Source organism: Colletotrichum scovillei (assembly GCF_011075155.1).
Source record: "Colletotrichum scovillei strain TJNH1 chromosome Unknown Contig00002, whole genome shotgun sequence".
NCBI classification, from domain to species: domain Eukaryota; kingdom Fungi; phylum Ascomycota; class Sordariomycetes; order Glomerellales; family Glomerellaceae; genus Colletotrichum; species Colletotrichum scovillei.
This window is the reverse complement of record NW_023336260.1, coordinates 3,072-30,359: the sequence shown is the minus strand read 5'-3', so window position 1 is coordinate 30,359 and position 27,288 is coordinate 3,072. Positions and strand designations below refer to the sequence as shown.

Below are 27,288 nucleotides of genomic sequence, written 5' to 3'. Positions count from 1 at the left end.
CCTGACCTCTACACTAGGCTAGTCAGTCAATCATTCACCTGATGTCCCCGTCCTACCACACCGACATGTCTTCAACTATCGGTCAATTCCAAGCGTACTCCTAGGCCTTGTCTTGGAGGGGCCGGCTTCGTGGCGACGACTCGCAATTCCGCTTAGCCTTGCAGCCGGGCAGGGCATAACATGGTCCTCTATACCTGTCAAACAAGAACAATGTATCGGTACCGGAGCACCGCTCACTGTAACCATGCGCTGACGTCGCGGGATGTCCTCTGAATCCTGCTTTGGATTCCAAGTGACTATTATGCGGGATTCCTGCGCCACAATTCAGTTGCCAGCACCTCAATGTCATGTCGAGACTTTAACCCCGACATTCCCCCACGCTTTGTACAAGATGATGGACATCTAACAACAATTTCCCCGCCGTTCAACTCTGGTGGAGAAGCCGTCCCGCCGCTACATTACACAAACCGGTCGACTCCACTACGTCAATTGCCTCTTTTTCGTCCTCCTTGACGTGGGCGTGGGACCTCCAAATTTGCTCCTGTCTGATCCGACGTTGCCCAGCGTTCGAGACATGGCGGCTTTGCGGGTTTTGGTCAACGAGTCATTAGGCTCGCTTCGCTTCATTGCCACGCCACGCAACCGCTACAAGACCAACCTCATGTCTTGCGTTGCTGCCACAGTGTTTCCCTAACCGCTATACGAGAAACGGCGGCACACGAGCATGCTTCACCGAAAAACGTAGCGCATGCCTGAGCATTTGATGGGAATTTGGCTAATAAGGTAACGGTTCCTCGGCACAGACTGGCCCGTCTGATAGCCATCTACGGAGAGAAAGTCGACATGTTCCCAACAAGAATTGCTCAACCTAAGCAGAGTCACAAGTACATGGGCCAGAGCCAGGCACGACCGACGAACATGTCTGATCTCCTCTCCGTACTACTGTACACTCAAACTCTCCTTCAAGTCTCTTCTACCGCGCGACCGCGCGTCTTTCACCAACGTTTCGCAACCCACACAACGTCCTGAGCGATACCTACCTAGACTCGTCCGAAGAAACACTCGACCCGACCCGCCGGATCTGCACCTCGCCCATCCCGGTTTGTCCACCCAGCAAAAGTAAAAGGTTTCGTCGAAGCTGTGGCCCGAGTTCCTCATTGACTGACATTCCCCCCTCATCTCGGAACCCACATGCCGATGAACCTACGTGCTTCTTTGTACGACCCTTTGTGCATGAGAACACTCTTCGACTTTGTGAGACTCGCCATTCGGCATCAGCTTGTGATGGTCCACGTTCTTGGCAAGTCAAGCAAGATTCCGTCGGCTTCGAAGAGATCTACGATGCTTTCTTTATTCTACAGGTTAGGTGAACTTAGATTTGACGGACCCTCTCGTGCCGTTGGGGGGAGGGAGCTTCATGCGTAAAGATGCAAGCTCGACGTTAATGCTCTCCGTGTTCTGCCGATGAGGGGTCGATGCTCTTTTTTTTTTCGGATTGCCATGTGCCAAAGCCGGACGATCTAGATCAATCTGAGTGAGCCTACGAGTGTGTGAGAGAAGGAGAAAACGAGAGCCGAGTACAAGGTTTGGATCGATACAGTTTCGATATGTACCACCTTTCTACCAACGGTAATACCGATATGCTCTGGGCGGTCAATGGCGGCTCCAGGCTGGGACGAGCCGCAAGCTTGCCGCTTCTGAGCCGCTTCCTTGGCATCTGGTCGATTGTGATGGGTTTCAGTAAGAATACTAGACGCATCTCTAGTTTCCCCTGGTTGTTCTGCTACCACCACGGTGGATTCAGCAGTTACATCCAGTCACATCAAGTCATGGACCATTCGAGCAAGGCACACCACACTGCCTAACAGGTATCCTCATATACATCATCGAGGTGTCAAATCGCACATTCATTTCCAGGTCACTCTTATAAAACGGGACTTTAAAATCTCATAGTCTCGCATTCTCGTTATCTTGTTAATTGCCTGAGCATCTATCATCTACGATGCACCCTCTCGCGATCTCGCGAGAGAATTTCTAATCGTGCCCCCAGTCTCTTTTCTTTTCATATCCCCAACAGATACACCGCTAACCCAGTAATTATCGGTATAGGAGTTAGAGAAAGAAACTCCATGATCGAAAGGACAGTTTCTCTTCCCCCCAATGGGAGATCTCCAGGATACTCTCCATGTGGGAACCCGTTCTGTAGTCCCGTCTAATGCCGTAACGCCCCGTGGGTATACCGTATGCTTCCAATAAGACAAGACATTGTTGCTCGTGCCCTCTTTTTCTTACCCTGTATCTAACGAAATCCAACGGTGGAGAAGGGGTATCTCTCTAAACGAACGCTCGCTCTGATGCTTGGATCCAAGTTCGTAAGTCGTAAGTGGGAAACTCTTTTGTTCCCGGTTGGACAGTATACATCGGTGCCCACATGTACGATGCTCTGCTCTTGCTCTACTCTCTTTCTCTGCGCGCCTGTGTATGTGTATGTATGTATGTCTGTCTCGCACGTACACTCACTCACCACCAAGACTTGTCGTCGACAACAACCTAGGTAACAGGCCTCATCTGCTTCTCCTTCCAACCCGCAAGCGGGACCTTCACCCAGACGCCGTTACTCGCCCTCATCCACGCGAGATTCCGCGTCGAGATGAGGACCCTCGGCCTCTTCTTGGGGTTAGCGTTCGCGTTCGCCGCCGCCGCCGCTGCCGCCGCAGAGAAGGCGGAGAAGGGGGATACGCGGGCCGCGTGGAGTGCGACTTGCTGGTTGAGCCAGTGGTCGACGCGGGCGGCGGTGGCGTAGAGGGTTGCGAATCTCGAGGGGTAGGTTCTGACTGGTGCCGTTGCTGGTGACTCTGGGGTGGGCGTCTCCGAGACTGTTGACTCTGTTGACTCTGTGTCTGTTGCTGATAGGCTTGTCGCTGCGGCTGGGTATACCGGAGTACCGGGCTCAGAAGACTGACGGGAACCCGCGACGTTTTCCTGGCGGTGGAGTTTCCGGCGGCGACTGGCGCCGGAGGCTGGCGACGAGGACGACGAGGCCTTGAGCAAGCTTGATTGCCTTTGGCTTGGTGCCGGGACGCGGGGTGGTTGTGCCTCGTGGGCGGGGTGAGCATGGGCTTGGAGGGCAGAGTCTGATTTTGGTGATGGGCTTGAGGTTGGAGGCGTTGCTGTTGGGCGTGAGGATGTTTGCGCCGGCGCCGGCACCGGTGAATGGGGGTTGGGGGTTGGCCATTGTGTGAAGTCTTGTAGTTGAGGTGTTTGATGTAGTGTAGGTGCTCCCCTCGGCCTGGATTGGCCCCTTGGATATGGTGAAGTTGGTTCGTTGGACTTCGAGACCGAGGCGGAAGTTTATACTTGGTATGCCCGGTTCAAAGTCGCAAGGCGAGCAAGGCGAGAGTAGAGTGAGTTGAGATTGTGGAAGGATGTGTCTTGATTAAGTTTAGTTGTAAACGATGTTGCTGTCGAAGCCCTGGTCGTTGTTCAAGTCTTCGTCGTTGTTGCAATGTGTTTGCGTTTCTTCTTCAGATCCGCAAGATGTATGAAGGATGTATGAAGAACCAGATACAGATGCCAACAATAGTAGGGTCCGAGTACGCCTTTATATATCGTTCAAAGGACGAAAAGGACGGTTCCTCGAATATGGGCGGTGGCCGAAGAGGTGAGTGAACGAAACAACGGAGATGGCTATTTGCCTGATTAGGGTAATTACACGGCCAAAAATGTGATTCTTCAGATGAAGAGGTTGAGGGAGCTTTTATTCACTGCCTTGCCCGGTCTGACCTTGCTGGGCTGGGCTGAGCCATCTCCGTTACAATTTCGAGGGCGAGGCAAGGTCGGGTGGGTGGTTGGTGGTTGAGAGGTGAATGACCGACCTGCCTGGTCCGCGTGACTACCTCACCTACCAACCTATTTCCGTATACACCTTAAGACTCAGGAAGCCCCACAAGGCTCTAGCAGTCACTCGGCCTCTCTGTGATTCAGAAAATTACATCGCCTTGTCTTTTTCCAAGGTTCGTAGTTTTCGTGGGGTTTGACAATGGAGAAAGATCAAGTTGAATGAAACGGCTGCTTTCACGCAAAAACAATGTGTCCCCTCTATTTCGGGCATCAAACAAGCCAGACAAAGAGTTGATGTAGACGACATACTCTCATACACACAATGAAGAGGTAACAATCCTTCAAGATCCTCTTTTGCTCTTTCGTCCTTTCCCACCTCAGTTGCAGATTTTTGAGCATGGATCAACGAATAACTTCAGCCCTTCCCCTTCACTCCCCTTAAACCAACCAATCGACCTCATTAAAAAGATCCAATGAGACCTAGGCGCAACTTGACCCGTTAACTTCTTGCCTTGTACTCGGCGATAATCTTGTCGATACGTCGCTCAGCCTCCGGCGTCGTCTTTGGGTTATTTCGGGGATCGGAGCCGCTTCTTGGAAGTAACGGGTCCGGGAAATGCTCTGTTTTTTTTTGAAGTTATTTTTGTAAGCTGAGTTCTCTCATATTTTCCTCTTAACTCGTTTGAACAATGTCGCTAGGTCGGATACCATCACAGCTGTTCACCAGCGAGGGAGAAGGAAGGGTGGAAATAAAAAGGGACGAGCTTCACTTACTAGGGTCGAATCTCTGGTCGAGGAGTTTCGCTTTGAAAGACTCGTACTCTTCTCTAAACTTCTTATTGTTCCAGCTGGGTGCAGCCGCTACCGCCGCCGAAGAAGCTTTGGGGTCGTCTCGGATGCTTCCTCCAGCCTCGGAGCTGGGGGTCTGGAGCTTTGCGCCGCCCGCTGCCATTGTGTTTGCTGTTGAATGAATTTTCTTCAACGATATGTGAAAGCGGGTTCCTGAAAAATTAATGAGCTGTTTGTCCACGTATATCCTGGAGTTGGGTTGTTTGTGTCACCGCTCGGTGGTGGCTTGTGAACTCACCTTGAATCCCGACTGGGCAGTAGGAGGATGTGCCAAGAACCGGCGGAGGGGGTTTCAGGAGATTATTGAATTAAGGCCTCGAGAGCTGGGAAGGAAGCATTGAAATGTGGGCCTTTTTGCCAAATCCTGTTGAAGAAGCTAAAGTTGAGGTTATTCCGTCGCAGCTCTGCCTAAGCACCGCAGTGAGTGATGGAGTGGTAAGTCAGGTATGAGGTGAGATGGACATCGCTCGCCTGCCTCCAGCTGTCACCCGGGCCCAGCCAACCCCACCATTCCAAGGGTGTTTCCAAGATCCGATGCGCCTGCTGACCCCTGGGTGCCCCTCCACACAAGTCCGGAGAGGATACTTATGTAGTACGTAGCTTTCTGCCTAGAGACAGGCTAAAGTCAAAGTAACTATAATGTCATTGGCTCAGCTGAGGGGAGCTTAAAAAAAAAAAAAAAAGCCGTAGCCGCCTCGGACGCCTCTGACCAAGGCACAACCGACAAGGGGTCCGTTAACCTCACTCATCTCATCCCACTCATCTCATCCCACCTTTTTTCCCCTTCTACCTTTAACATCATTGTGAGCATCGACTTCACCACCCTTTGGACAACCTGCCATTTTTGGTTTTTGTGTGTTCACCTTTATCCTACCCACCCATCCAATGCTCCCACATTAGTCCGAGATCACCGCTCGCCTCGTCACGGTCACAGCACACCTCTCTCCTCCCTTTCAGGTCTCAGCTTCCTCAACCGATCGATCGCCCACCACCTTTTTGCAGGCAGGCTTCGATACCCTAGTGAAGCTTCACCCACCCCCACCATTACGGTCACGTTATCACAAACTTGGGTCGCTTCAGGAAACACCACCCGACAAGAAGCTGGGAAGATGGTCAAGAAGGGCGGCGCTTCTCTCGTCCCCGACGCCTGGGAGGATGATGACTGGGAGTCTGCAGCCGACAAGCTTGACGCCCAACCTACAGAGGTGCAGCCTGAACCGCAGGTACCGATGACCAAGGCAGAGCGGCTCGCCCAGCATGCCGAGCAGAATAGAAAGCTTTGGGAATCAGCGTATGTCTTTTTACCCAGAGTTTTTCACGTGCCCAAATTTTGGCCTTTTCTTTTACCTATCCCTTGTACTGCCAATGGCAATAATTGTCAAGAAGAGAAAAAAAACAGAAGAGGCAAGCAGCTAACACAAATTTCGACCTTCACTAGTGACTCCCACGCCCACACCAATGACCTTCCTCGAAGCCCAACCTCGGTACCCTCGCCACGGGCTTCAAACCCCAGGTCAAAGTCCTGAGCCGAAAACCGGCGCCCCGAACAATCGCCCGGCGCGACCCCGTCACTGGCCTCCTCTCCCACCTGTCCTCGCTGACGACGACGCCGACGACCAACACGCCGAGAAGAAGCCGCAGCTCACGCCCGAGGAGATTCGCGCCAAGCAGCAGCGCGAGCTCGAGGAGAAGCAGCGGCGGTACGAGGAGGCGCGCGCGAAGATCTTTGGCGAGTCGAATCCTTCCTCTGGCGCCTCGAGCCCGAGTGGGACAGTCACGCCACCTAGAGGGGGAGGAGGAGGTGCCGAGAACGAGAGAGGTGGAGGGCGCGGCCGTGGACGAGGACGGGGCCGTGGCGGTGGTGGTGGCGGTGGATACCGAGGAACTCGAATCGACAAGACGACCTACGACGACCTGGCAGCAGTCGATCCGACGCCGTTCGCGCCGAGAGCGGTCGTGAGCTCGACCCCGGATACGCACCCCGAGGCGGCTTCGGGATGCAGAAGCGTGGGGGCGGCGACGGCCCAAACACGTACAACACGTACAACACATACAACCCGCATTCTGGACGTTCAACGAGAGACGTCGAGGACCAGCCCAAGCAGGCCATTCAGCTCCACGCGGACCGGATGGGACTGGAAGAGTGGATTCGGCTTCGCCAAGCGAGGCACAAAGGAAGGATGAAATTATTACTATGCTAATTTGGCTCTTCCTTTCCTTCACAGAGAGAAAAGAAAAACAAGCAAAAAGACTACCAGCCTCCGCCAATCTTTCCCGCCAGCTGAACGACGCGCTCCGTGTCGCTAGCCTTGTCCTTGCCCACGTCGCTGACCACCTCGCGATACGTGGTGAGGGCCAGTCTACCCAAGTCTATGCCAGTGCAATCCGCCCAATGCGCTAGGGTATCTCGATGTGAAGGCGAAATTCCGTCAACAACGTCGTCTGCTACTTGCAGACCGTCACCATTTTGAGTAATACCATTGCTCTCCTCGCCGTCAGAGTCCTCTGCTGAAAAGTAGGCCTCGTCGACCTCGGCCAGGAAATCCTTCTGCTCGAGCGGGCCCGGCTTGCTCTCGTAACCCTTGCGCTCCACGACGATCGGGTCGTCCACCTTGATCTGCCCACCGCCGTTGGTGCAGCCGCCGGGGCAGGCCATGACCTCGACGTAGGCGTACTCGAGCCCAGCGGACTTTCCCGTGGGTCTCCTAGCGGCGCCGAACGCCTTGCCGCCGGGCATCCGGGACGGCCGTGCCGGCTTCAGCTTTCGGACCAGGTTCTGGATATTGCGGAAGCCGTAGTACCGCGCAGCCTTGAAGATAGGGTCGCCCGTGGCGGAAGCGACGACGAACTCGACGACGTCGGCGTTGCGGCCGCGGATGACTTGGATCTGAGAGTTGGGGTGCTTGGAGGCCACGGTCTGGAGGGTGAAGTAGAGGTTGCCGCCGGAGGAGCCAGCGGCTACGGACGAGCGGTGGGCTCCACGGCGGGAAGAGGAACTTTTCTAGCCTCGTGTCCGGGAACGGCGTATGTTGGACAGCGGCGGCAGATGGCTTGCCCGGGTAGATTAAAGAAATGAAACCCCTGACTCGGCCAGCATGAGGACCTCCTTGCTCGTGATAACGCAGTCCACGTCGCGGACCCCTCTACCGGGCTTCCCGTCCCCGTCGGGACCCCACACCGAATCCGTGAGCTCCTCGCGACTGGCCTCGAGCTTCTTGTCGAAACACGGCATGACGGCCAGATGCCAGATCCTGCTGGGCGGGATCCTAAGCTTCTTGCTCAGCGTCGTCTTGAGGAGGTGCCCGCAGGCGCCTGGGGCGACTTCACGCGCGACAGGTGCGGGAGGACGTAGGGTGCGTCTTTTCGGCGTAGCACACCACCCGGGACACGACGACGTGAGGATCGGCTTGGTCGCTGGGGTCGATGGTGATGGAGACGGCGAAGCGCCTGCTGCTGCTGTTGCTGCGCTACGCCACCCAGAACCTCATCCGCCGAGAACAAGACACGCCTCGCGCGCGACGTTGGTATCCAACACCCACGTGAACCCGTTCCCATGCTTTCCCCGCTGGCAGAGACCTTGCTCGCCGCTGAAGAGCGCGTCCAGCATATACCCCGCCTGCCTCTCCGTCGTGCCGTCGCCCGCGGCAGCGGCCAGGCTCGCCCTCGTCTGCGGCGAGACGCTCGCCACGAAGAGCATCCTGCTCTCGTCCTCGAGCCCCTGGACGCGGAACTCGCCCGTGGTCGGGTCCGGGCCGACGATGCGGAGGGACGGGCCGAAGTCGAGGGTGTTGAGGACCTCGGTGTGGGATTGCATGCTCACGAGGACGGCTTCGGCGGAGGTGACGCAGCCTGAGCAGGCGAGGCAGTCTGTGAGGGAGATTTCGGCGGGGGGCGCATTGCTTGCTGCGGTGTTGTTGGAGTTTGGTTGGCCGTCGAGGATGACTTCGTGTTCGAGGGAGGCGTCGAGGGGGGGCGGCGGGGGCGCGGAGGGGAGGGTCTCGATTGGTTTTATGCAGGCTACGCCTGGACTTATGAAGTCGTTTAGGTCGTCTGCGGAGAGTATTGCGCTCATCTTGGAGGATTTTTTTGGTCGAAGTGTCGTGAGCGTAGAGAGATTGAAGGAGGGAGGGGGAGTGGGAGGGAAAGGAGGGGAGGCGGGATGTCGAAGATGGCGGGGCAATGCGTGGATGCGATGCGATAGAGAAGTCGACGAGAAGAAGTATGAGTCGCAACGTAGCGGGGTGTAAGAGAGGTGCGAGGACACAAGCCGTTGGTCCAAGTATGAGTATGAAAACGATGGGAGAGAGCTTGTCTTGTTTGTGGACGACTTATGCTTTCTCCTTGTATTCCGCGAGGCCGGAGATGCGCAAATCAAGTGGTGGATGGGAATCAATCGTTGATTGCAAATCCATCCCCCACCACTGGGTTTTTTTTCGCAAGAGTCAACACTGCTGACAGTGCAGGCGCGCCTAGGCTTTGCGAAATCGGCATCCACTCAGTGGCGGGATGGGAAAAGTGGACAGGGACCTGGGTGCCCCTCGCGGCATCGGCCCCTGAGGACCTAAGAGGATTACAGGGGGCGTTGCAGCTGGCTGACGCAGGCCGTCAATTGGGAATCGGAAGCCATGGCGGGCAAGGGACGCGGTGCCGGGGGCCCGTCCAATGACGTCGGCTCGTCGTAGCTCTCTTTTCCCTGGGCTCAACCTTGAAGTCACCTCATCCCACGCGAGGCAAAGCTCTACGAAGCTTCATTAAAGCAACACGAGCTCTCACAGCAGTAATTTGTAACCTCAAACTCTCCAATTCCACCTAGATCATTCGTCATAACAAAAGAAGTCGACCACCGCCCACCAAACCACCTCAATGGACGTAAGCCATCTCCCATCCACCCACCAAACCACCTCAATGGACGTAAGCCATCTCCCATCCATCATCCTCATCTCACAGAGATCCTCGCTGACACATAGCTCTACCGCAAACCAACAGGCGATATCAACCTTCAGCTTCGAAACCTGGGCTGGCTCGCGACCCAGGCCGTCCTGCTCATCATTTGGCCGCGCTTCATCACCAACCTCCTCCGTCCCGATGACTACCAGTACGCCGCAGGCTGTGAGTCTCTTCGTCACCCCCTTCCACCCATTTCGTGTGAGTCCCCAAAAGTTGACATGACCTCCAGCTCGAGGACTACTTTGCCCGCTCTCTAGGCTTCGCCCTCCTAACCTAGGTCTCCTCGTCGTAACCCTCTCAGGAGCAGTTCCCCGCATCAGAGGACCTAAGTAAGATCCCCACGTCCCTCCCTTCTTGCCTACACATCCTCAGCATAGTAGCTCACACAAGTAACCTCCCAAACAGCACCCGCGGGAACAGTCTCCCCCTACGCAAACGCAGCCCTCATCCTCTCCTCCATCCACCACGCCTCGGCCGGCTTCTATTGCTACAGCAGGTGGCTCCGCACCGGCCAGACGGCCTTTGCCCTCGGATGCCTCGGCAGCGCCATCTTCGCCGTCTCGGGGCTCTGGTGCCTCATGTTCGCCGGGGACAAATCGCGGCGCAGCAAGAAGCATGGCTACGACAAGGACACGAGCTCGTTTCCCTTTAAGAATACCGAGTCGTACAGATCCAAGAAGAAGGGTTTGTAAATGGGGAACGGGAAACGAAAAGAGAGAGAGAAAAGGAATGTAGCTGTTGTAGATCAAAAGGATGGGCAGTTAGACAGTGCTGGCAAATAGGCAATGTCGGCATTCCCTTGACGAAGTTCAATGGGCCTTGACTGTCACCCTGTGGTTTAGGTACTACAATGAAGAGTCACCCTTCATACTTTGCGCTGCCAAAAAAACACCTTTGTGAGGTAGCCTGTTCGGAGTCTTGTCCAAGGTGAAACAGGCAAAGAAATGATAACGAGAAAAGCAGCCATAAGCTGTTTCTTTAAGTGCAAATTGGAACACATTCCCTAGTGTACATATACTCCGTGCGCCTATTTCCCTGGTTGCCTTCCTCATGACTCCCGTGATGCAAGAGACGTCAATTTGCGCTCTCAATACTCTGCTTCTTCTTCTTCCGCTGTCTGTTGTTTTTGGCAAGTCGGAGTTGTATCGTTTCCTGTAGATGCCTCGGCTGTCTCGACGGCTTCAAACTCACCCACACTCGTACAGTCCTTTTGGTGCGTTGTGATAAGGTGATAAAAAGGCATCAATCAGCCGCACTAGATGCATGAAACCGGGGAGTCGCCCATTTCCCAGTAGACTCCCTCGAATTTGCCGAGGTCGCCGGCCTAGGTCATTTTGTCCAACTAGAACTGGACGCCTGGGTTCCAGGATACCAAGCGCTGACCCTAACTAGCTGCCGCTACTTCGGTGGATTTGGCTCCATTTGCCAGAGTCTCTTCGGCCTTGCTTTCCTGGGAGTCTGCACCTCCTCCGTTGGCGGTTGTTTGGGTACCTTCTTGGCTCTCTAGCACGCCCGAAAGCTGGACATCTGCTGCGCCAGAAAGGACTGCCTGCCTGCGTTCATGCCAGTCGACCTCACTCTTGACAACCTGGGAGAAGAGAACCTCCTTCTCGCGCCACAGGTCCTTGTACTGCTTCTCCCAGTACTTGACCTCTTCCGCCAGCTTGACCGACTCCTCTTGCGCCCACTTGACCTGGAATCTACAGAGCTTGTACAGCCTCTCGAGGGGGATCTTGAGCTCTTCAGAAGTGAAGCCTTGATCTTCAGTCAAGGGAGTAAACAGGTCGGCAGAGAGCTCGTCGTCGTCAGCTCCGTCATCGATGGCATCATCGTGTCCCGCAGCGTGTGATTGAGGAGTCTTGATGATGATCTTGAGCTTTCCCTTTCCTGTGGGGCCCGCTTGCATAGACTTGGGGACAGGATCGGAGGGACGCAAGGCCTCTGTCTCGTGGACGGTTCGCATGTGCTTAGCGAGAGCATCTGATCTCGTGAATGATCTATCGCATTCTGTCTGCGAGTTAGCCCGTTTGCCCTGACACTCTGCAAAGGATGGTCACAAACCTGGTAGATAACAGTAGAAAGGCTTCTCCCTGGTATGGCTTCGCATGTGGGCTTTCAAGGCGTAACCGCTGGCATGCCCCATGCTCTTTCTACTGCATCCGGTCCATTCGCACGTGTATTTCTTCTGCCGGCTTTCGATGTGATCGCTGTGAATATGCTCCACCAACTTGTCCATGTTGCCAAAATCACCCGCGTCGCAGCCTTCCCAGGCACAGGAAGTCACCTGCTCCTGGAAGTCTTCCTCGTCTAGTTTGGCGTTGATGGGAGAGCTGGGAATGTCGCCAGACGTGTCCGAAGACACGTCCGACATGCCCTCCAAGGGATCCGGCTCGGGTACGGCTTCTGGTTCGGGTTCCGCGACCACCGCGGGAGACGTTGTCGAGGCTGCGCCTAGCTTCTGGCGCTTCGAGGGACGGAGGAGCGACTCATCCTCATAATCGTGAACCTCTTCCTCCTCGGAGGTATCGTTGTGGTCCGAGGTGAGGGGTGAGTCGGGCGGTGTTGAATCTCCACGAGCCATGTTGGGCCGTTGAATGATGGAAACCTAGCACTTTGAAAGATGCAGCGATGAAAGGCTGTGGATTGTTCGGTGATCAAGCGTAAGAATTATCGCTGCGAGAGGAAAAGAGATCGGAGATCAATATAATGAAAAACAAGCTATGCGCTGCTATCGTAGACGGGATGATGAATTAATTGGGAGTAGCCAGCGGGATGCAGGTCAATCGCTAGAAAAATCACATCGGCCTCGTTCCTGACAACTTTAATGATGTTTGCGCCTGGGCTCAATCCTCAGGGTGTCGCGACGAGCAGCGCGGCTCACGGAGCTCGTCTTGTGGGTCCACTTACCAAACCAACTCTGCCGGGTGTCAGAGGGCACCCTGAATCACTAGCCAGTGGCGGCCAGCTGTCAGCATGAAATGACGGCAATCGCCCCCTGGCCAGTCGGTGCCTGGCACCCTGTGACCACAACCAGGCACACAGAGGCAAGCCGCACACAGGCACCCACCCGGGCTCACCCCCTGCAACTGTGACTCGGGGGTCTTGTGGAAAACAAAATAAAGTGACTTTGTTTAACCCCTCCCCCACCATAAACATCCCCGACATACACTCATTTTGCGCCTTCGCTGCCACCTTGCTCCCAGCTTTTCCAACACTCCTTGCTTATCAACAAATCCATCATGGCGACCACGCGCAAGGTGTTCTCTCTTGAGGGAAAGGGACTCAAGCTCGATACTGGTGCCGACCTTGAGGCCCACATCGCCGACTTGCGCTCGACCGACGTCGAGGAGGTCAGGTTCCTGGGAAACACCCTGGGAGTCGGTGCTTGCAAGCTCCTTGGTGAGGTCCTGGCCACCAAGAAGAACCTCCAGGTAGGCAAACAAGAGCTTCCAGCACACGTATAACCATCCACTGACCAAAAGTGACTAGTCCGCCGACCTCTCCGACATCTTTACCGGTCGTCTCCTGAGCGAAATCCCTGAGGCCCTGTCCTCCCTCCTCACGTCTATTCTCAACCTCCCCAAGCTCACGACGATCAACCTGAACGACAATGCTTTCGGTATCAACACCCAGGCCCCGGTCGTCGCTTTCCTGGCTGCCCACGTGCCCCTCCAGCACCTTTACCTGAACAACAACGGCCTCGGCCCCCATGCTGGTATTCTGGTGGCTGATGCGCTCTCCGAGTTGCACGCCAAGAAGGAGGCGGCGAGAAAGGAAGGCAAGGAAGTCCCGTACCTCGAGACTGTCATTTGCGGTCGCAACCGTCTGGAGAACGGCAGCATGCAGGCCTGGGCCAAGGCCTACAGCCTTCACAATAAGATCAAGGAGATCAGGATGATCCAGAACGGTATTCGCCAGGAGGGAATCAGCCACCTTATTAGCGAGGGCTTGAGGACTGCGACCGAACTGCGCATCCTCGATCTCCAGGACAACACCTTTACCATTAACGGTGCCAAGGCCCTTGCCGGTGTCCTCCCCAACTTGACAAGCCTGCAGGAGCTGGGTCTCAACGATGCCTACCTCACGCCCAAGGGTACCAAGGTTGTCGCCAAGTCTCTTGCTAAGGGCAAGCAGGACAAGTTGGAGATCCTTCGCCTGGCTTTCAACGACATCACCCCCAAGGCACTGGAGAGCATCGCCAGCGTTGTTACCGAGTCTCTGCCTGCCTTGAAGAAGGTTGAGCTCAACGGCAACAAGGTCGAGGAGGAGGACCCTTCCATCATTGCTATCCGCGAGTTCCTCGAGGAGCGCAAGGAGAAGATTGGTGGCGATGTCGTTGATGAGGACGCTTGGGGACTTGACAGCCTGAGCGACCTCGAGGGAGAGGACTCTGACGAGGAGGAGGAAGAGGAATCTGAGGAGGAAGAGGAGCTGGATGCCGAGAAGGAGGCCGAGATCCTTACCAAGGAGGCTGAGGAGGCCCAGGAGGAGCCCACTGTCCAGCTCAAGGACAAGGAGGTGGACGATCTGGCCAAGAAGCTGGCCAAGACGGAGATTTAAGAGATGTATGGAAGCATTTTCTTTGGTTTACAGGTTTAGATGATGGAACGCAAGAGGAATGACCCCCCATTATACAGGAGTGAGGAGACAGAGACGATACCCCCCCAAAATTACACTTCATCCCAACCAGTCTTGACCGTGGTGATTGTACGCAGATTGTCATCTGACCGGCAGGAGTTTGGTTATGTTGCCGATACACAAACCTTTCCGTCATTCTCCTGGGCGTATCGGCTTGTCAGTACTGGTGGTGTGTCCGTAGTGACCGATCCCGATCGTCACCCACGATCACCCCACGAAGCCGGCATCCATGGCGATGCCAGATCACGAGATCAGCGAAATGGAATCGCGTGAGCTTGAATGGCAGTATAGTACACAGAAGACTGTGCCATTCTAAATTGTCGGTTGCAACGACGGAACAAATTCACGAATAAATCTAGCAAACAGAAACCCTTGAACGAATAAACACATTGCACAAACCAACTCAACCTACCTACCCACCTGAGGCCGGCAACCTCTTCAAAACCACGGACTCGGTCATTGAGATACTGTGGGACGTCGCGCTCGCCTTCTTCGTCGTCCGCATCGCATTATCGTACTTCTTCTTCACTTTTACCGCAACAACGCTGCTCTCGTGGATCGTCTGTACATATCGCCAATACTTACGACTGCCCCTCGTCTTCGTTCAGCAGCAGCAGTATCTCACAACCTCACAAAGCGACCCTTTCGTCTTGGCGGTGATGCTTCTACAAATCGTGGTAGGCGTCGTCGTTGTGCGGTACGTGGTGGCGGTCTACGACGTGCCGCGCGTGGCGTGGTTCCGGCTTGCGATCGGAGGTCTGGCCGCGGCGTTCTTGGCCGGCGCGGAGGGGCTACTCGGATTGGTTGTATCTGCGTTTTCGCACGAAGGAGAAGAGCACGGAAGGGGCTGCTGGATCTGGGAGAGTGGAAATGGATGGGTGATGGTCGCGGCAATGTTTGGCGGGTTAGCTGTCTTTGCGGTGATGCCTGCGGTGTTGATGTGGTTCGAGAGAGCCGAGAAGGCTCCGGCTTCTGCTGGAAGGGCTGAGGTGAGGGAGAAGATGGGGATGCAGGGGCTTGATGGCAAGGGAGTTTGAGGATGGGGGAATCCCAAGCCAGGGAGTCAGAAGTCGGAGAAGTCCTATGGGTGAAATATCGAAACCGGGATGCCGACGTTGTAATGGATTTGTGTTCACAATGTCGAGAAAAGGGAGTCTTATTGTCTAACGTTTTGAAAAGCGAGACATGGCTGAATGAGAATCATCAGGGGAAAAGGATTTTTGTTGGAGTCTTTGGTGGCCCTGCGTGTGAGTTTGAGTCTTGAGTCTTGAAGATATTCGCCATGGGGGCATTGTGGTTGGCTTGTCCGACGTTGTAGTCGAAATTACCATGTATCCCAAGGTTATTACCCTTGCTTCAGCCTTGAGGTCGTCGTCTCTGAGACTGTAGGACCAGGCTATTGGATACTTGATTCTCTTGGATCGATCAAGGACAAAACGAAGAAGAGCCTCCAAGAACCGGTAGAAAGTCAGGTATGTCAGCCGAGACATTGTTCTCAGGGGCGGCGCAGCGTTTATGGGCTCGTCAGCCATGTATTGGCGTGTAAGCCAGGGCGGGTCAAATTTTTAATCTCAGGAATGTTTACGGCCTTCCTACTCAAGCTACCCTCCGGGAAGGTTTTACGCCCTCGTGGCGTTTGGCCTGCCCTTGGATCCTGCTTGCTTGGATGTATGGAGAGCTACAATGGTGCTCTGGAAAATTTTCAATACATGAATGGAAGATTCATCAGGATGCAGTTGCAACGGAGCCGGTTAGAAGGGAAAAAGCATTCGATTCTGGGAACCTACGAGGTTGAGGTGGGATCGGATGGCAGCTGTCAGCGGCAAGGTACATCGGGCCCGCTGCGGTGCTGCTGTGTCGCTGGAAAAGTGGCAGGGTTTCCATTCTTCAGCGTGGCCACCTCCCCGGGAAAAGCGGGGGCATATCCGGGACCCCCAGGTTACGGATACATCTGCCGTCTGCACCTGTCCGACTACCACCGTACCATATTCCCTATCCAACCTTGCATTATCACTCATCTTTTCTAGCAGCACTTGAACAGCCTCCGATCTGTCAGTGACAGAGACACCTTTTTATTCAAATGCATCTTAGGTGACTAGCGCTTATCAACAGGCTCACACGAAAGGATTCTGTCCAATGCTTGGGATACAATCTATTGGACTGGGCAAATTTCTCAGAAACCCCAATCAAGCGCTTCTGTTGACCATTGTGTTCAGTCTTGAAGTCTCATTGAAACATTAGTAATACGATCAAGGTTGATCTGGGATGAAAGAAACCTTGCTCCAGTCATATTCTCTCCTTTCCTGTCTCCAGCCAGACAAGTGAACCAGAGTTAGTAAACTTTGATGGGTGTCTTTCCGGGAAACGTGTGCCGAAAGTCTCATATTCCCTTTGCCTTTTTTTCTTTTCCAGCCCATGTTGCAGATGTTCCCTGGCTGGGGCCCTGTGGCTCTGGAGGGGATCCAGAACTTCGGGGTGGAGGTTTCTCATTCCTACCCGTGGTAGTCGACTGCGATGTCAAGGGGGGGCTGTTCACAAGGCCACTCCACCACCACCACCTTCTCCTCCTCCTCCCATTCCAATGCCTCCAATACTGCTTTCTAGCATCACTTGGAAAGGTCTTGGAGGTTGGTGCTCCAATACTGCTTTCTAGCATCACTTGAAAGGTCTTGGAGGTTGGTGAAACTCACACCACCAGACTCTATTCATTCCTCGTCATGAAGCATCCACGCAAACCCTCCATCATCGGAGACCCTCCCCACCCCTCTGGACAGTCAGTCAACGAGAACTCTGCAGAAAGAGAAAGGGAGGCTCGTATCACGACCATAACCTAGAAACAATAAGAAGAGCCGCTCATCTTCGCACCAACCGTCCTGACCTTGCTCCTCCCTTTCCCCTGTCGATCAAGCAAGGTAAATCCAGCCTTCTCCATTCACTGAAGCTGTAACCCGTTGCCCACAATGGTCGGATCATCCCTCCTCCTACCTCTCCTCGCCGCCCTGGCCTCCATAGCCGGCGCGGTACCAGTAAACGAGCGCCGCCCGCCCGCCCGACGTGCGGAAAGCCGGGGACAGTCGTCCACCACCCAAGTCACGGTACCAACCTCCCAAGCGGCGACAGCAGCGCCCACGAGCCCGCCCGCGGTGTCACTTCCTTCACCCATCACCGTCTCCTCCTCGTTTGTCACTTCTCGTCTCGCTTCGTCGACTTCGGCGGGTGTGCCTGGCGTTTCCTCATCATCGGTGAGAACGTCGGCGGCAGCCTCCTCAGCTTCTGCTGCGCCGTCTTCTCTATCAACTGTGCGAGTGTCCAGCACGGGCACAGCCTCTCCGCCTGCCACCGGCACAGGAACCCCGGCATCGGGATACAGGAATGTCCTGTACTTTACAAATTGGTTTGTGAAAACGTCCCTACATCTGCAAAGAAACCCAGGTGTCCTTCGTGCTGACACTTCTGCTTCAGGGGCGTCTATGGGGCGAACTACCAACCGGCAGACATTCCCGCAGACAAGGTGACGCACTTGCTCTACTCCTTTGCGGATATCCAAACAGATGGCACGGTGTAAGTTGATCCCCAAACTACCAAGGTAAAAAGTTTGCAAGAAGCAAGGAAAAGGCTGACGAAAAGAAAAACACAGAGTCTCGTCAGACCCTTACTCAGACACGCAACGCCAGTACTCTGGCGACGACAACCAAGCAGGTAACGCCTACGGCTGCGTCAAGCAGCTATACGCCCTCAAGAAGCAAAACCGTCAGCTCAAGCTCGTCCTCTCCATCGGCGGCTGGACCTGGTCCAGCAAGTTCCCCGCCGTGGCCGCCTCGGACACGGCTCGTAAGCAGTTTGCTTCCTCTGCGATCAAGCTCATGATCGACTGGGGTTTCGACGGGTAAGAAGAACCACATACACACAGACACATACACTTGTGCATGCCTTGTGCTAACAAGAAACCCCATTTCGCAGTCTCGACATTGACTGGGAATACCCAGCCAGCGACACGGAAGCAACAAACTTCGTCGCCCTCCTCAAGGAAGTCCGCTCCCAGCTCGACGCCTACGCCGCGGCCAACGCACCGGGCTACCATTTCGCCCTCACAATCGCCTGCCCCGCGGGTCCCTCGCACTACAAGCAGATGAACCTCCGCGGCATGGACCCCTATGTCGACGCCTGGCACCTCATGGCCTACGACTACGCCGGCTCCTGGGACACCACGACGGGCCACCAGGCCAACCTCTACCAGAATCCGTCCAACCCGACGGCGACAAAGTTCGACACCCAGACCGCGCTGGCGTACTACCTCTCCCAGGGCATCGCCCCCAGCAAGGTCGTCCTCGGCCTGCCGCTCTACGGCCGCTCCTTTGAGAACACGGCCAACGGCGTCGGCCTGCCGTACTCGGGCGTCGGGACGGGCTCCATCGAGCCGGGCGTGTGGCACTACAAGGTCCTGCCCAAGGCCGGCGCCGTCGAGGTCTACGACTCGACGGCGGGCGCGCTGTACAGCTACGATAGTTCGACAAAGGAGCTCATCAGCTACGACAACCCGGCGAGCGCGGGCGTCAAGGCTCAGTATCTGCTCGACAACAAGCTTGGCGGCGCCGTCTTCTGGGAAGCCGCTGGTGACCGCAAGGGCGAGGAGTCTGGTGGGTGTGTTGGCGAGCAAGATGGGCAAGCTCGATTCGAACCAGAATCTGTTGAGCTACCCTAACAGTCAGTATGCCAACATTAAGAGCAACCTAGCGTAAAAGGGGCTCTGGGTAGGTGATAGTTATTTTGTATTCTCCCAAATGTGTTTTGGGTCATGTTATTAGAGGCGTTGGTTTGCGCTATGCTGCACTTCTTGACGGGATATGACTTATAACGAAGTCTTGGGACACGGGCTTTTAGCGATGCATATGAGATACGGCCGAATGAAGCCAATGAATTAGACGGCAGAATTCAAGTTTCACCGAGTTACCAAAGAGTATTTTGCTTGTGATGATTGGTCCAACAGTCAGTGGGCTAGGTATTCTGTGTTGGAAACTGACCAAAGTTACCGTTGAGTAGGCATAGCATTCACGTGGAAGCCAACCTACCTCTTGATCAGTTCAGCTCCCTCAGCACCACGGGCGACAGCTGAATTGCTGAAAATAGTCAAGGACTTAGTGGGACTTTTGTGATGCAGCTCAACGGGCGCACAAAAGAAGAAACAACAGCGGAAGTATGCCGAACGGTCGAGCACTACCTGCGGGACGTGAGAGTGTTGTCATCGGACCCGAACCGTCTATCCACAACTGCCGACAGCCCTGGCTCAAGGCTTCAGTGCAAAGGTCGAGTGGACTACCTACCAACGCGGTGCGTTTTACGACGACTGCATGGCGATCGCCCGCGAGGAGCTTCCAGGGGCTTGGCTCAGCGCTTCGGCAGGAGCCGAGGACTGTATGAGTTTAGTGCTGACGGGAGGGGGCGAATAATCGGTGATTTGGGACTCGACCGGGTCGCTGTAAAGGGGTTAGTTGGGGCCCCAAGGACCACCTACTGGCTCGATTCGATGGCCTAGACTTTGTTGTTGGTTCTCCATTCGAGCCTTGTAGGGTGCGGTAGAAGTTTGAATAGACTTCTGTGCTCAGTTGGATTGTCGGACCGAGTTGCTGGCCTTGCCGTTCAACCCATTGTCAAGGTTTTGGTCCAAAGGAAAGGCTCGTCCCACCGAGCAAAGGCTCCAAAGTGGAAGCGACCCCTCACCGATGGAGGCCGGGGAGGATGCCGAGGCTGGCCGATAGATGGGCCGTCAATCCCAGAACAGTCTGTGGGAAACTGCCGACCTGGAGATGGGATGACGATGTTGATGGGTATGGCCGTCGTCACGATGGAACTCGACTTCAGATGGTTTTGCGTTCTTCGGCGATGAGTCGCTGACAAATCGAGGAAGAGAGGGCAAATTGGATGTCGGAATACGACTGGTACTCGGCGATAGAGTCTCAGGTTCTCCTGATGGTAACGGTCCATGGAATGATTATAGCTTGGGCACATGTGCCGTTTCGTCGACTAGATGAGTCACACGGCCAGCGACCGAGAAAAAGCGCACAAGAGTACCAATCGCACCTTTGTCGGCGTATGAGGAGGGGCAATTGGCGGTTGCGGAGGCAGCGGAGCACCCGAGAAGATCGGCGGAGGAGTTGGTTATCATGTTTAGGCTACCGTGTGTTCGTACGTGCCTGAATGCTTGTGTAACTGGTGCAAGTCAGACTGGCTGCTGGGCATAAGCATTCGACATGAAGTTGAGGTTGTCTGGTTTGTTGGTGTTGGTCGAACACCCAGAGCATCAGCCAATATTGGATCGGAGCGATAAGCCTGGGGAATTGGGGGGACTTGAGGTTGACGTCAAAAGGAAAGGATTCCTATTGGAGGGTTACATTGATAGACGGGCTATTCATCAAGTGGGGTGGTCTTTCTTTGACCAAGCCTGCCACCCCGCTTTCGTCATCAGCTCAGCTGGCGGACCGTGAGCCATGTATCCGTACTTTAGTTTTCCACGTTTGTCTTTTTGTCCGCCAGTTCCAGTGCTTGATTAAGAGCAATATTGCAATATTTTCGCCCAGGCTTGCCTTCATCTTTTGTGTGCGGGGTGATGGAGACAATGATGTTGCCTAGCGACTGTCCATCTCTTCATGACTCGAACCTTTTGCAGATAACCTAGGTAAGTACCTCAGTAAGGTCAGTACTGCGTAAGTATCTAATGTCTTGTCCCATATCTCTTGCGTGTAAGCCGTTTATACGCAACAAGAATAAGACCGATGATGATCCGGCCGACGCCCAAGTCACTGGGCCATGGTAAGTCGGTTAGAAGCATCGTGCATGAGCTTGCACTATTCCGCATACCTCATAAGCTTTCGCAGAATGACTCTTGCGCTGTGCTGAATCTCTAACATGGCAACGTCAACCAAGGTTTCCAGACCAAAAACTGGATGGTCGTCGCTGACAGCGGTCCACTCTTAATTCCGTTAAGTCCGTCGCAGGTCCAGAATGCGGTTTTGAGCCGCTAGCACTCAAAGTTATTCAGGGTTCCATCCCAGCCAAGAAATTGCTGGAGACTTCCGACACCAAGCCTGGGGACTGGGTATCTTTTTACATTGGTACTGAAGTGCGCTTGGTTCCCTATTTGCTTACGGAGTATAGTATCCATATGCAGGCATACAATGCAGCTCGGATAGAAGCATGTAAGAGGCATGCACCTAATGTCTTTAGACCTAGAACGTGTGGGCAGCAGGGAGGGGTATGAACGCTCCCCGAATCATCCATCGCCCAATCCTTTTTGGATGAGCTTGTATCCGAATGAACTGTAAGATATGCGAGTGTCGGCAACCCACCACAACTCGAGAGTTCAGGACTTGCCAGGTGTGCTATGCCACCCTTGTCTGCGTTGCATCTTAGCGCCATCTGGACAGGGTTAGCTGTGAGTAGGCATCAACACACGCGTATGTAAGCCGTCCTGATCAGCAGAACCTCCAATGCGGCGACATTGCGGGACGAGAGGAGGGGAGCAGGTAGGAAGGAGACGAAGGAGCATTGAGGTGGTGGCGGGTCTCTCTCAGGTCTTCCCTTCACCCCCTTACGTACCTATCCACCCCTGCCTGTCGTTCGCTGATCATGCTGATGGCGGCCTGCGGGTGCTGTTCATGATTTTGTCGAATCTTTCGACTGCGATAGTATCCGTAGCAATCTCAACTCTTTCCCCTCCATCCTCTCTCTTGCTTGACCTTTGCTCGCCCACCCCGCAAGTCGCGCAACTGCTGCAGACGTTACACGGCAATTCCTCGACTTGGACCTTTCTCAATTCGTGGCTTGGTCATCATTCCATTTTCTTCCTTCGCGCAGAGTCTAGTACAGGGCAAAAGTACCCCCAAAGTGGTGAGTCTTGACTTGCTTGGGCAGTCAGGTTGTGTGGTCGCAGACCACTCGAATCCTTCCCTTGCCCCAACCCGAACCACCAAAAGCTGACGCCGCCGCCAAAGACGCGATCGCAACCTTCCGACACTTCGCCTTTCTTTCGCCATCTTGTCGTTGCGCTGACTTGCGCTACCGCTTCCCGACACTTGCCACAAACACCTGCGGCATATCGAGTCTACCCTTGCATTGCGCCCGCATCCCAACTTTGGTGCCTCGACACCGACCCTATCTTGAGACCCCTGCGCATTGCGGAACCTCCCACCGACTGCCATCTCCAATTGCTCCTTACCTTGCATCCGTACACGGGTCGACCGATCCGACCTACGATTCCCGTTGCCTGTCAGAACCTGTGGCAAGATTGCGCTTTTACTGTGGCGCCTTATCACATTGCGACACCGTCAGCAGCCTCGACGTCTAGCTGCCTTGCGCCCTTCGCCCTCTGCAAAGTAACGAGCTTCCCAAGCAGTCACTGACCTTTGAGGCGAAACCACGGTCATTGGTCTTATCCCAAGACTTCGGACTGTGACCAACGAACTTCGAGTAGCGCATCTTTGAAGGCCGGACGGTCACATTTTGCGCTTCATACACTTGGCCGGGCCTTGTTGAAGTACTCGGCCACTGCACCAACCTGCCGAGACCGCTCCTCCGGGGTTAGGCTGCCGACGGTCTGGCCGTTGTCAACGTTTCAGTGGCTAAATTTGTACACTCATCCTGAGTGTCTGACAGCCAACTCGTCCCTTTACCCTTGCCTCGCCGTATAAGGGATCTTTGTCGGCCAGTGCCATCACTGGTTCCGAAGCGAAGAGTATACACCTGCGTGTGTTGTGCTAGATAGGACTTCGAGTCCGGAGCACGTTTTCATATCCGTGGAAGCCATCGCCAGAGGTCTTTTACGACGCAGCTACCTGTTCCACGGATTCCATTGCCATCATGACTCCCACACCACCATCCACGACGCCCTCCTCGGGATCAGGTCGGTCACCCGAGGAGCAGTTCCGAGTCGTGAGGAAGAGGAATAGAGTACCTCTCAGCTGCTATCCGTGTCGGACTAGGAAGTGAGTGCCAGATAAATACCCCATATCGACTCAACTCGCTAACTTGCTTCACAGATTGTGAGAAAAGATTCACGGCCCGTCACACCAACGCAAACTGACCGATTTGTAGGAAATGTGACAGAGGTCACCCGTGCAGCAATTGTGTAAAGCGTGAGGGTGGTGACGCGTCCTCATGTTCATACGCAACTCCTGCTACTCGTAAAAAGAACCAAAGTCAAGGCTCTTCGAGCCCCGATGACATGCAGAACCGTATTGACCGTTTAGAAGGCCTAGTCTTGTCTTTGATGCACGGAGGTGCTACTATTGACCCTTCTACCGCAGCAGCAGCGGCCGCCGTGACAGGCGCCTCCAACCAAGTCGAATACTGACAGCACACCTACCTCGGCCAAGATTGATCCCGACGACGAGACGCAAATGCGAGATGACGACGAAGACAGTGATCCCGATGGCGAGCTAGCGACATCTTTGGGCATTGAAGGTCGACTCAGATAAGGGCAAGTCATGTATATTGCCAGGAGCACTGGCACACGATATTGGCGGACATATCCGAAGTCAAGACATATTTTGCGAATCACAAGAAGGATTTGGAAAAGAGCTATGAAAAGGTCATGATGTCGAAACCGGCCAGCGCCAGAGAAGGACCTACGTTTTTGCTTGGAGCCGCGCCAGCTACCGAGATCGAATTGCGAGCAGAATTACCACCCAAATCGGCCGTCCTTGCGCTCTGTTCCAGATACTTCAACTCGATGGACAATGCGGTTAACATCATCCACGCGCCGACTTTCCAGCAACAACTTCGAGCCCACTGGCAAGACCCGTCAAAAACGCCCATCATGTGGCTTGGGTTGCTCTATTCGATCTTGTGTCTCGCCATGCTGAGCTACCACAAGGTAGGGGACGAACCGCCGGAATGGAAGGGGCGGACGCTGGATTTGGCTTCTGAGTATCGACTACGCACCGTCCAGTGCCTGATTGCGGCTGATTACACCAAGCCGGTGGAATACACCGTGGAGACGATGCTTCTCTATGTGTTTGGAGAATACTCTTCGAGATGGGATGCTGATCTGGGGCTGTGGCTGATTGTGTCCTTACTCACAAGAGTTGCCTTCAGGATGGGGTACCACCGCGACGCAAAGTGGTTCCCGACGATTACACCGTTTCAAGCAGTGAGTTGTAGTGGTCTAGATATCTCGTGGCAAGTAAGTGTTAACATGGTATTTTAGGAAATGAGGCGGCGTACGTGGGCACTGGTGAGGATGGCCGACGTGGTGTTCTCGCACCAAGTTTCGCTGCCATCCATGATCTACGGTCATGATTGTGACACTCAGTTGCCGAATAACATCTTTGACGAGGAATTTGGTCCCAACACCAAAGTCTTGCCTCCTTCACGGCCGAAGACGGAGCCCACTCCGATTGCGTACATGATTGCCAAATCCAAGCTATGCAACGAGATGGGCGACATCTTGCAGGCCACCAATCGTGTGGGCAGGCAACTACCGTACGACGAAATTCTGCGGTTCGATGCCCGGCTTCGAGAGATCAACGACGAGATTCCGCCTCATCTCAAGGTTGCAGCCTTGGAAGGTTCGCACGACCCAGTCACTTTGATCATCGCGAGGTTCAATATCAACGTGCTCTACCTCAAGATCCTCTGTCTATTGCACAAGAAGTACGTGCCGCGAGCTCGTACAAACCCGCGATATGCGTACTCGCGCAGAAGTGCAGTAGAAGCGGCTCTAGAGACGTTGCGGCATTTGGTTACTCTCGACAGAGAATCACAGCCTAGTGGCAGACTTCGATCTTTGAGGTGGTTCGTGAATTCGATAGCAACCAAGGACTTCCTTCTGCCTGCCATGCTGGTTGCACTTGACCTCCACCACGACCGGGTTGCGGAAACGAGCGATGACCGCAGGGCGTCAGAGTCGGCCATGTTCTGGACCCCAGAGCAGCGAATGGAGATGCTTAGCAACTTGGAGCGGACCAAGGAGATCTGGCAAGGGCTTGCGGACGGGTCGATGGAGGCTTTCAAGGCATCCAAGGTGTTGGACATTATTCTGGAGAAGATCAAGGCCCCAATCCTGAACCAGAGATCTTCAAGAACGAAAGCTTCCCGGGTTTTGAGACAAACCCGGAAATGCAGTCGGACCACAATGCGGCAATGACTCTGGGTATGCTCTCTGGTGGCATGACGCCAAACACGGCAGCCGCGCTTGAAAGCAGTATGCAGAGTACGAACTCGTTTAGCGGCATGGACTTTGGAGTGTCGTTACCCATGACGGGCCCGGGCATGACGCCAAACTTCCAGGGTGACATTGGCATGAACAACGCGGGGTCTCCGTTCTCGATGTTTACAAACTTCGAGTCTGGCGGAGATTTCCCCGCCAACTTCGACTGGGTATGTTGCGATTCCGCCAATGGCATAATGAGATGGTGACTGACAATGGACTAGAACGCATTTGAGACGTACACGCAGAACGCGAACTGGGCAGCTGATACAGGGTTTGGGCAGATCTATCCAGGTCAATCCTCGCCAGAAACAGACAGCAACGGGATGCCGTTTGGCAACGCCAACGGCGGCATGGCAGGCTGAGGATGCGTTAAAGGCCCGAAGCGCGGGGAGAGCAGTGCAAGGGATGAGGGAGGTAATGTGACGATGAGATCAATGACAGAATCAGGAAGGCCTGAGCGATTGGTTCGTTCAGGTGGACAAAATGGGGAACTAGGCATACTCACCTCCGCGTTAGGCTCGGCATGGTAGGATAGAAAGATGAATCCAGATCTTTAGGACATTTGGAAAATACAATACCCTGCTCCCTTTTTTACACGTGCTTCTTGTTCTACCTTACGCAAGTTACACGTGCCAGAGAGATGGGAGTGGTCAATCGTGGAGACTCCGCCTTGAGGTGACATTGGACGAACCGCGAGTGTGGTGGTTGGCCACATGGACGGGATGACAGGTCCCAAAGCGGGCGTGGGGAGGTGGCCGTCCGGCGTGGCATTCGGCGCCCATGCCGGCGGTATGCACAGGATTCGGTCCGTCCCTGACACCATGTGCGACGGCTGAGGTGGGCGGGCGGAGGTTTGGCGGAGGTGATGGTGGTGTTTGGTGGTGGTGGTGAGTGAGCGAGTGATGATGTCCTGCAGATGCCAGCAGCAACTCTCTTTCTTTCCTTAGGTTAGGTTTTTCCCCGCGCCGTGTGCCTTGCGTCAGGCCCAAAACGTCAAGGTGAAATGTGAATCCTGTGCCTGCAGCGTGGTGAAGGAATAATGCGGGGAGAGGGGATCTTGGCTTGCGCGTATTGGTGGGGGTATAGGCAGGAACAGGAACAGGAAGTTGGGAACACTCGCGCGGCGTTAGCAAACATGGCACGCCGCGCCTGCTCGCACCACGACCACGGGATCTTTGAGTCGTTGGTTGATGGTTCCCTCCCCTTCAAGCACCCGTGGACGCGGCGACGCGCGAGCACTGTCCACTTGACGTTGCCGAGTCATGTCGCCGGGCAGGTAATCTGTCCACTGCGTCCAGTACCTATTTACTTTTTATCTGTAATTAATGAAAGCATAGACAAGTAAGTGATGGCTCACTTTTGATAGCTCTTGTTAGTGGCCGATACGCGCCAACGAAAGCGAGTACGAATATTAGTGAACAATAGTCAGGTACGAAGATACAGAGAAAAAGAGAGTAGAGCAACAGTAAAGTTTGCTGTTTGGTATCAAGATCAGCAACGGCATCACTTCTTCGGTCTTGGCAACGGCCCCCTAAGCTTTCCAAGTTTCCATCTCATTTCTCGGCCATTGCTTAACTTTTTTTTTCCTTCTCTCAACCACTCAAGGCAACCTCAACTCCGCCCCTTCTCCTGTTTCCCATCGCGGACATCTAAACCCCCCTCCCACCCTTCGCTTAAAGCCTTGACAAGCACAACGACCAAAAAGAACAAGACCCCGGTAGTAGTCGTTGACTTGACCTTTTCGGACCTTGGCAACACCGATACATCACTATACCAGTCTCCAGGAAAGTCCCAAATACCCCGTTTGG

The 27,288-nt window shown here is 54.5% G+C and overlaps 9 protein-coding genes across 9 annotated transcripts; 5 read left to right on the top strand and 4 right to left on the bottom strand.

Moving 5' to 3' along the window:
- Positions 1-2,354: 2,354 nt before the first annotated feature.
- Positions 2,355-3,235, bottom strand: HER10_EVM0001500 (uncharacterized protein; the record flags this gene model as incomplete). The annotated part of the gene is made up of 2 exons (XM_035471245.1): positions 2,355-2,885; positions 2,977-3,235. The coding sequence occupies 2 exons, from the start codon at positions 3,233-3,235 to the stop codon at positions 2,551-2,553; spliced, it is 594 nt and encodes a 197-aa protein (XP_035336903.1). The 3' UTR covers positions 2,355-2,550.
- A 1,001-nt stretch (positions 3,236-4,236) lies between these two features.
- Positions 4,237-5,134, bottom strand: HER10_EVM0008169 (uncharacterized protein). The gene is made up of 2 exons (XM_035477701.1): positions 4,615-5,134; positions 4,237-4,461 (listed from the first exon to the last, which is right to left on the bottom strand). Exons 1-2 carry the CDS (start codon positions 4,790-4,792, stop codon positions 4,340-4,342), a joined length of 300 nt encoding a protein of 99 aa, XP_035337424.1. The 5' UTR covers positions 4,793-5,134; the 3' UTR covers positions 4,237-4,339.
- A 273-nt stretch (positions 5,135-5,407) lies between these two features.
- HER10_EVM0002889 (uncharacterized protein) lies at positions 5,408-6,873 on the top strand (the record flags this gene model as incomplete). The annotated part of the gene is made up of 2 exons (XM_035472582.1): positions 5,408-5,980; positions 6,128-6,873. Exons 1-2 carry the CDS (start codon positions 5,947-5,949, stop codon positions 6,871-6,873), a joined length of 780 nt encoding a protein of 259 aa, XP_035337008.1. The 5' UTR covers positions 5,408-5,946.
- Positions 6,874-6,934: 61 nt separating this feature from the next.
- On the bottom strand, positions 6,935-9,195 carry HER10_EVM0000333 (iron only hydrogenase large subunit domain-containing protein). Its single transcript, XM_035470119.1, has 3 exons — positions 8,196-9,195; positions 7,769-8,156; positions 6,935-7,690 (listed from the first exon to the last, which is right to left on the bottom strand). The coding sequence occupies exons 1-3, from the start codon at positions 8,759-8,761 to the stop codon at positions 6,941-6,943; spliced, it is 1,704 nt and encodes a 567-aa protein (XP_035336796.1). The 5' UTR covers positions 8,762-9,195; the 3' UTR covers positions 6,935-6,940.
- A 399-nt stretch (positions 9,196-9,594) lies between these two features.
- Positions 9,595-10,328, top strand: HER10_EVM0001602 (uncharacterized protein; the record flags this gene model as incomplete). Its single annotated transcript, XM_035471346.1, has 4 exons — positions 9,595-9,600; positions 9,693-9,791; positions 9,866-9,898; positions 10,017-10,328. The coding sequence occupies 4 exons, from the start codon at positions 9,595-9,597 to the stop codon at positions 10,326-10,328; spliced, it is 450 nt and encodes a 149-aa protein (XP_035336913.1).
- A 308-nt stretch (positions 10,329-10,636) lies between these two features.
- On the bottom strand, positions 10,637-14,319 carry HER10_EVM0010673 (uncharacterized protein). The gene is made up of 2 exons (XM_035480125.1): positions 11,698-14,319; positions 10,637-11,643 (listed from the first exon to the last, which is right to left on the bottom strand). Exons 1-2 carry the CDS (start codon positions 12,215-12,217, stop codon positions 11,021-11,023), a joined length of 1,143 nt encoding a protein of 380 aa, XP_035337643.1. The 5' UTR covers positions 12,218-14,319; the 3' UTR covers positions 10,637-11,020.
- Positions 12,780-14,196, top strand: HER10_EVM0008044 (ran GTPase activating protein 1; the record flags this gene model as incomplete). The annotated part of the gene is made up of 2 exons (XM_035477580.1): positions 12,780-13,067; positions 13,126-14,196. The coding sequence occupies exons 1-2, from the start codon at positions 12,876-12,878 to the stop codon at positions 14,194-14,196; spliced, it is 1,263 nt and encodes a 420-aa protein (XP_035337416.1). The 5' UTR covers positions 12,780-12,875.
- A 2,915-nt stretch (positions 14,320-17,234) lies between the features above and the next one.
- On the top strand, positions 17,235-18,976 carry HER10_EVM0008358 (chitinase 1; the record flags this gene model as incomplete). Its single annotated transcript, XM_035477883.1, has 4 exons — positions 17,235-17,668; positions 17,737-17,835; positions 17,912-18,160; positions 18,235-18,976. The coding sequence occupies 4 exons, from the start codon at positions 17,235-17,237 to the stop codon at positions 18,974-18,976; spliced, it is 1,524 nt and encodes a 507-aa protein (XP_035337439.1).
- Positions 18,977-23,127: 4,151 nt separating this feature from the next.
- On the top strand, positions 23,128-26,062 carry HER10_EVM0006158 (fungal specific transcription factor domain-containing protein; the record flags this gene model as incomplete). The annotated part of the gene is made up of 6 exons (XM_035475751.1): positions 23,128-23,199; positions 23,402-23,608; positions 23,741-24,418; positions 24,476-25,291; positions 25,342-25,647; positions 25,702-26,062. 6 exons carry the CDS (start codon positions 23,128-23,130, stop codon positions 25,840-25,842), a joined length of 2,220 nt encoding a protein of 739 aa, XP_035337265.1. The 3' UTR covers positions 25,843-26,062.
- Positions 26,063-27,288: the final 1,226 nt, after the last annotated feature.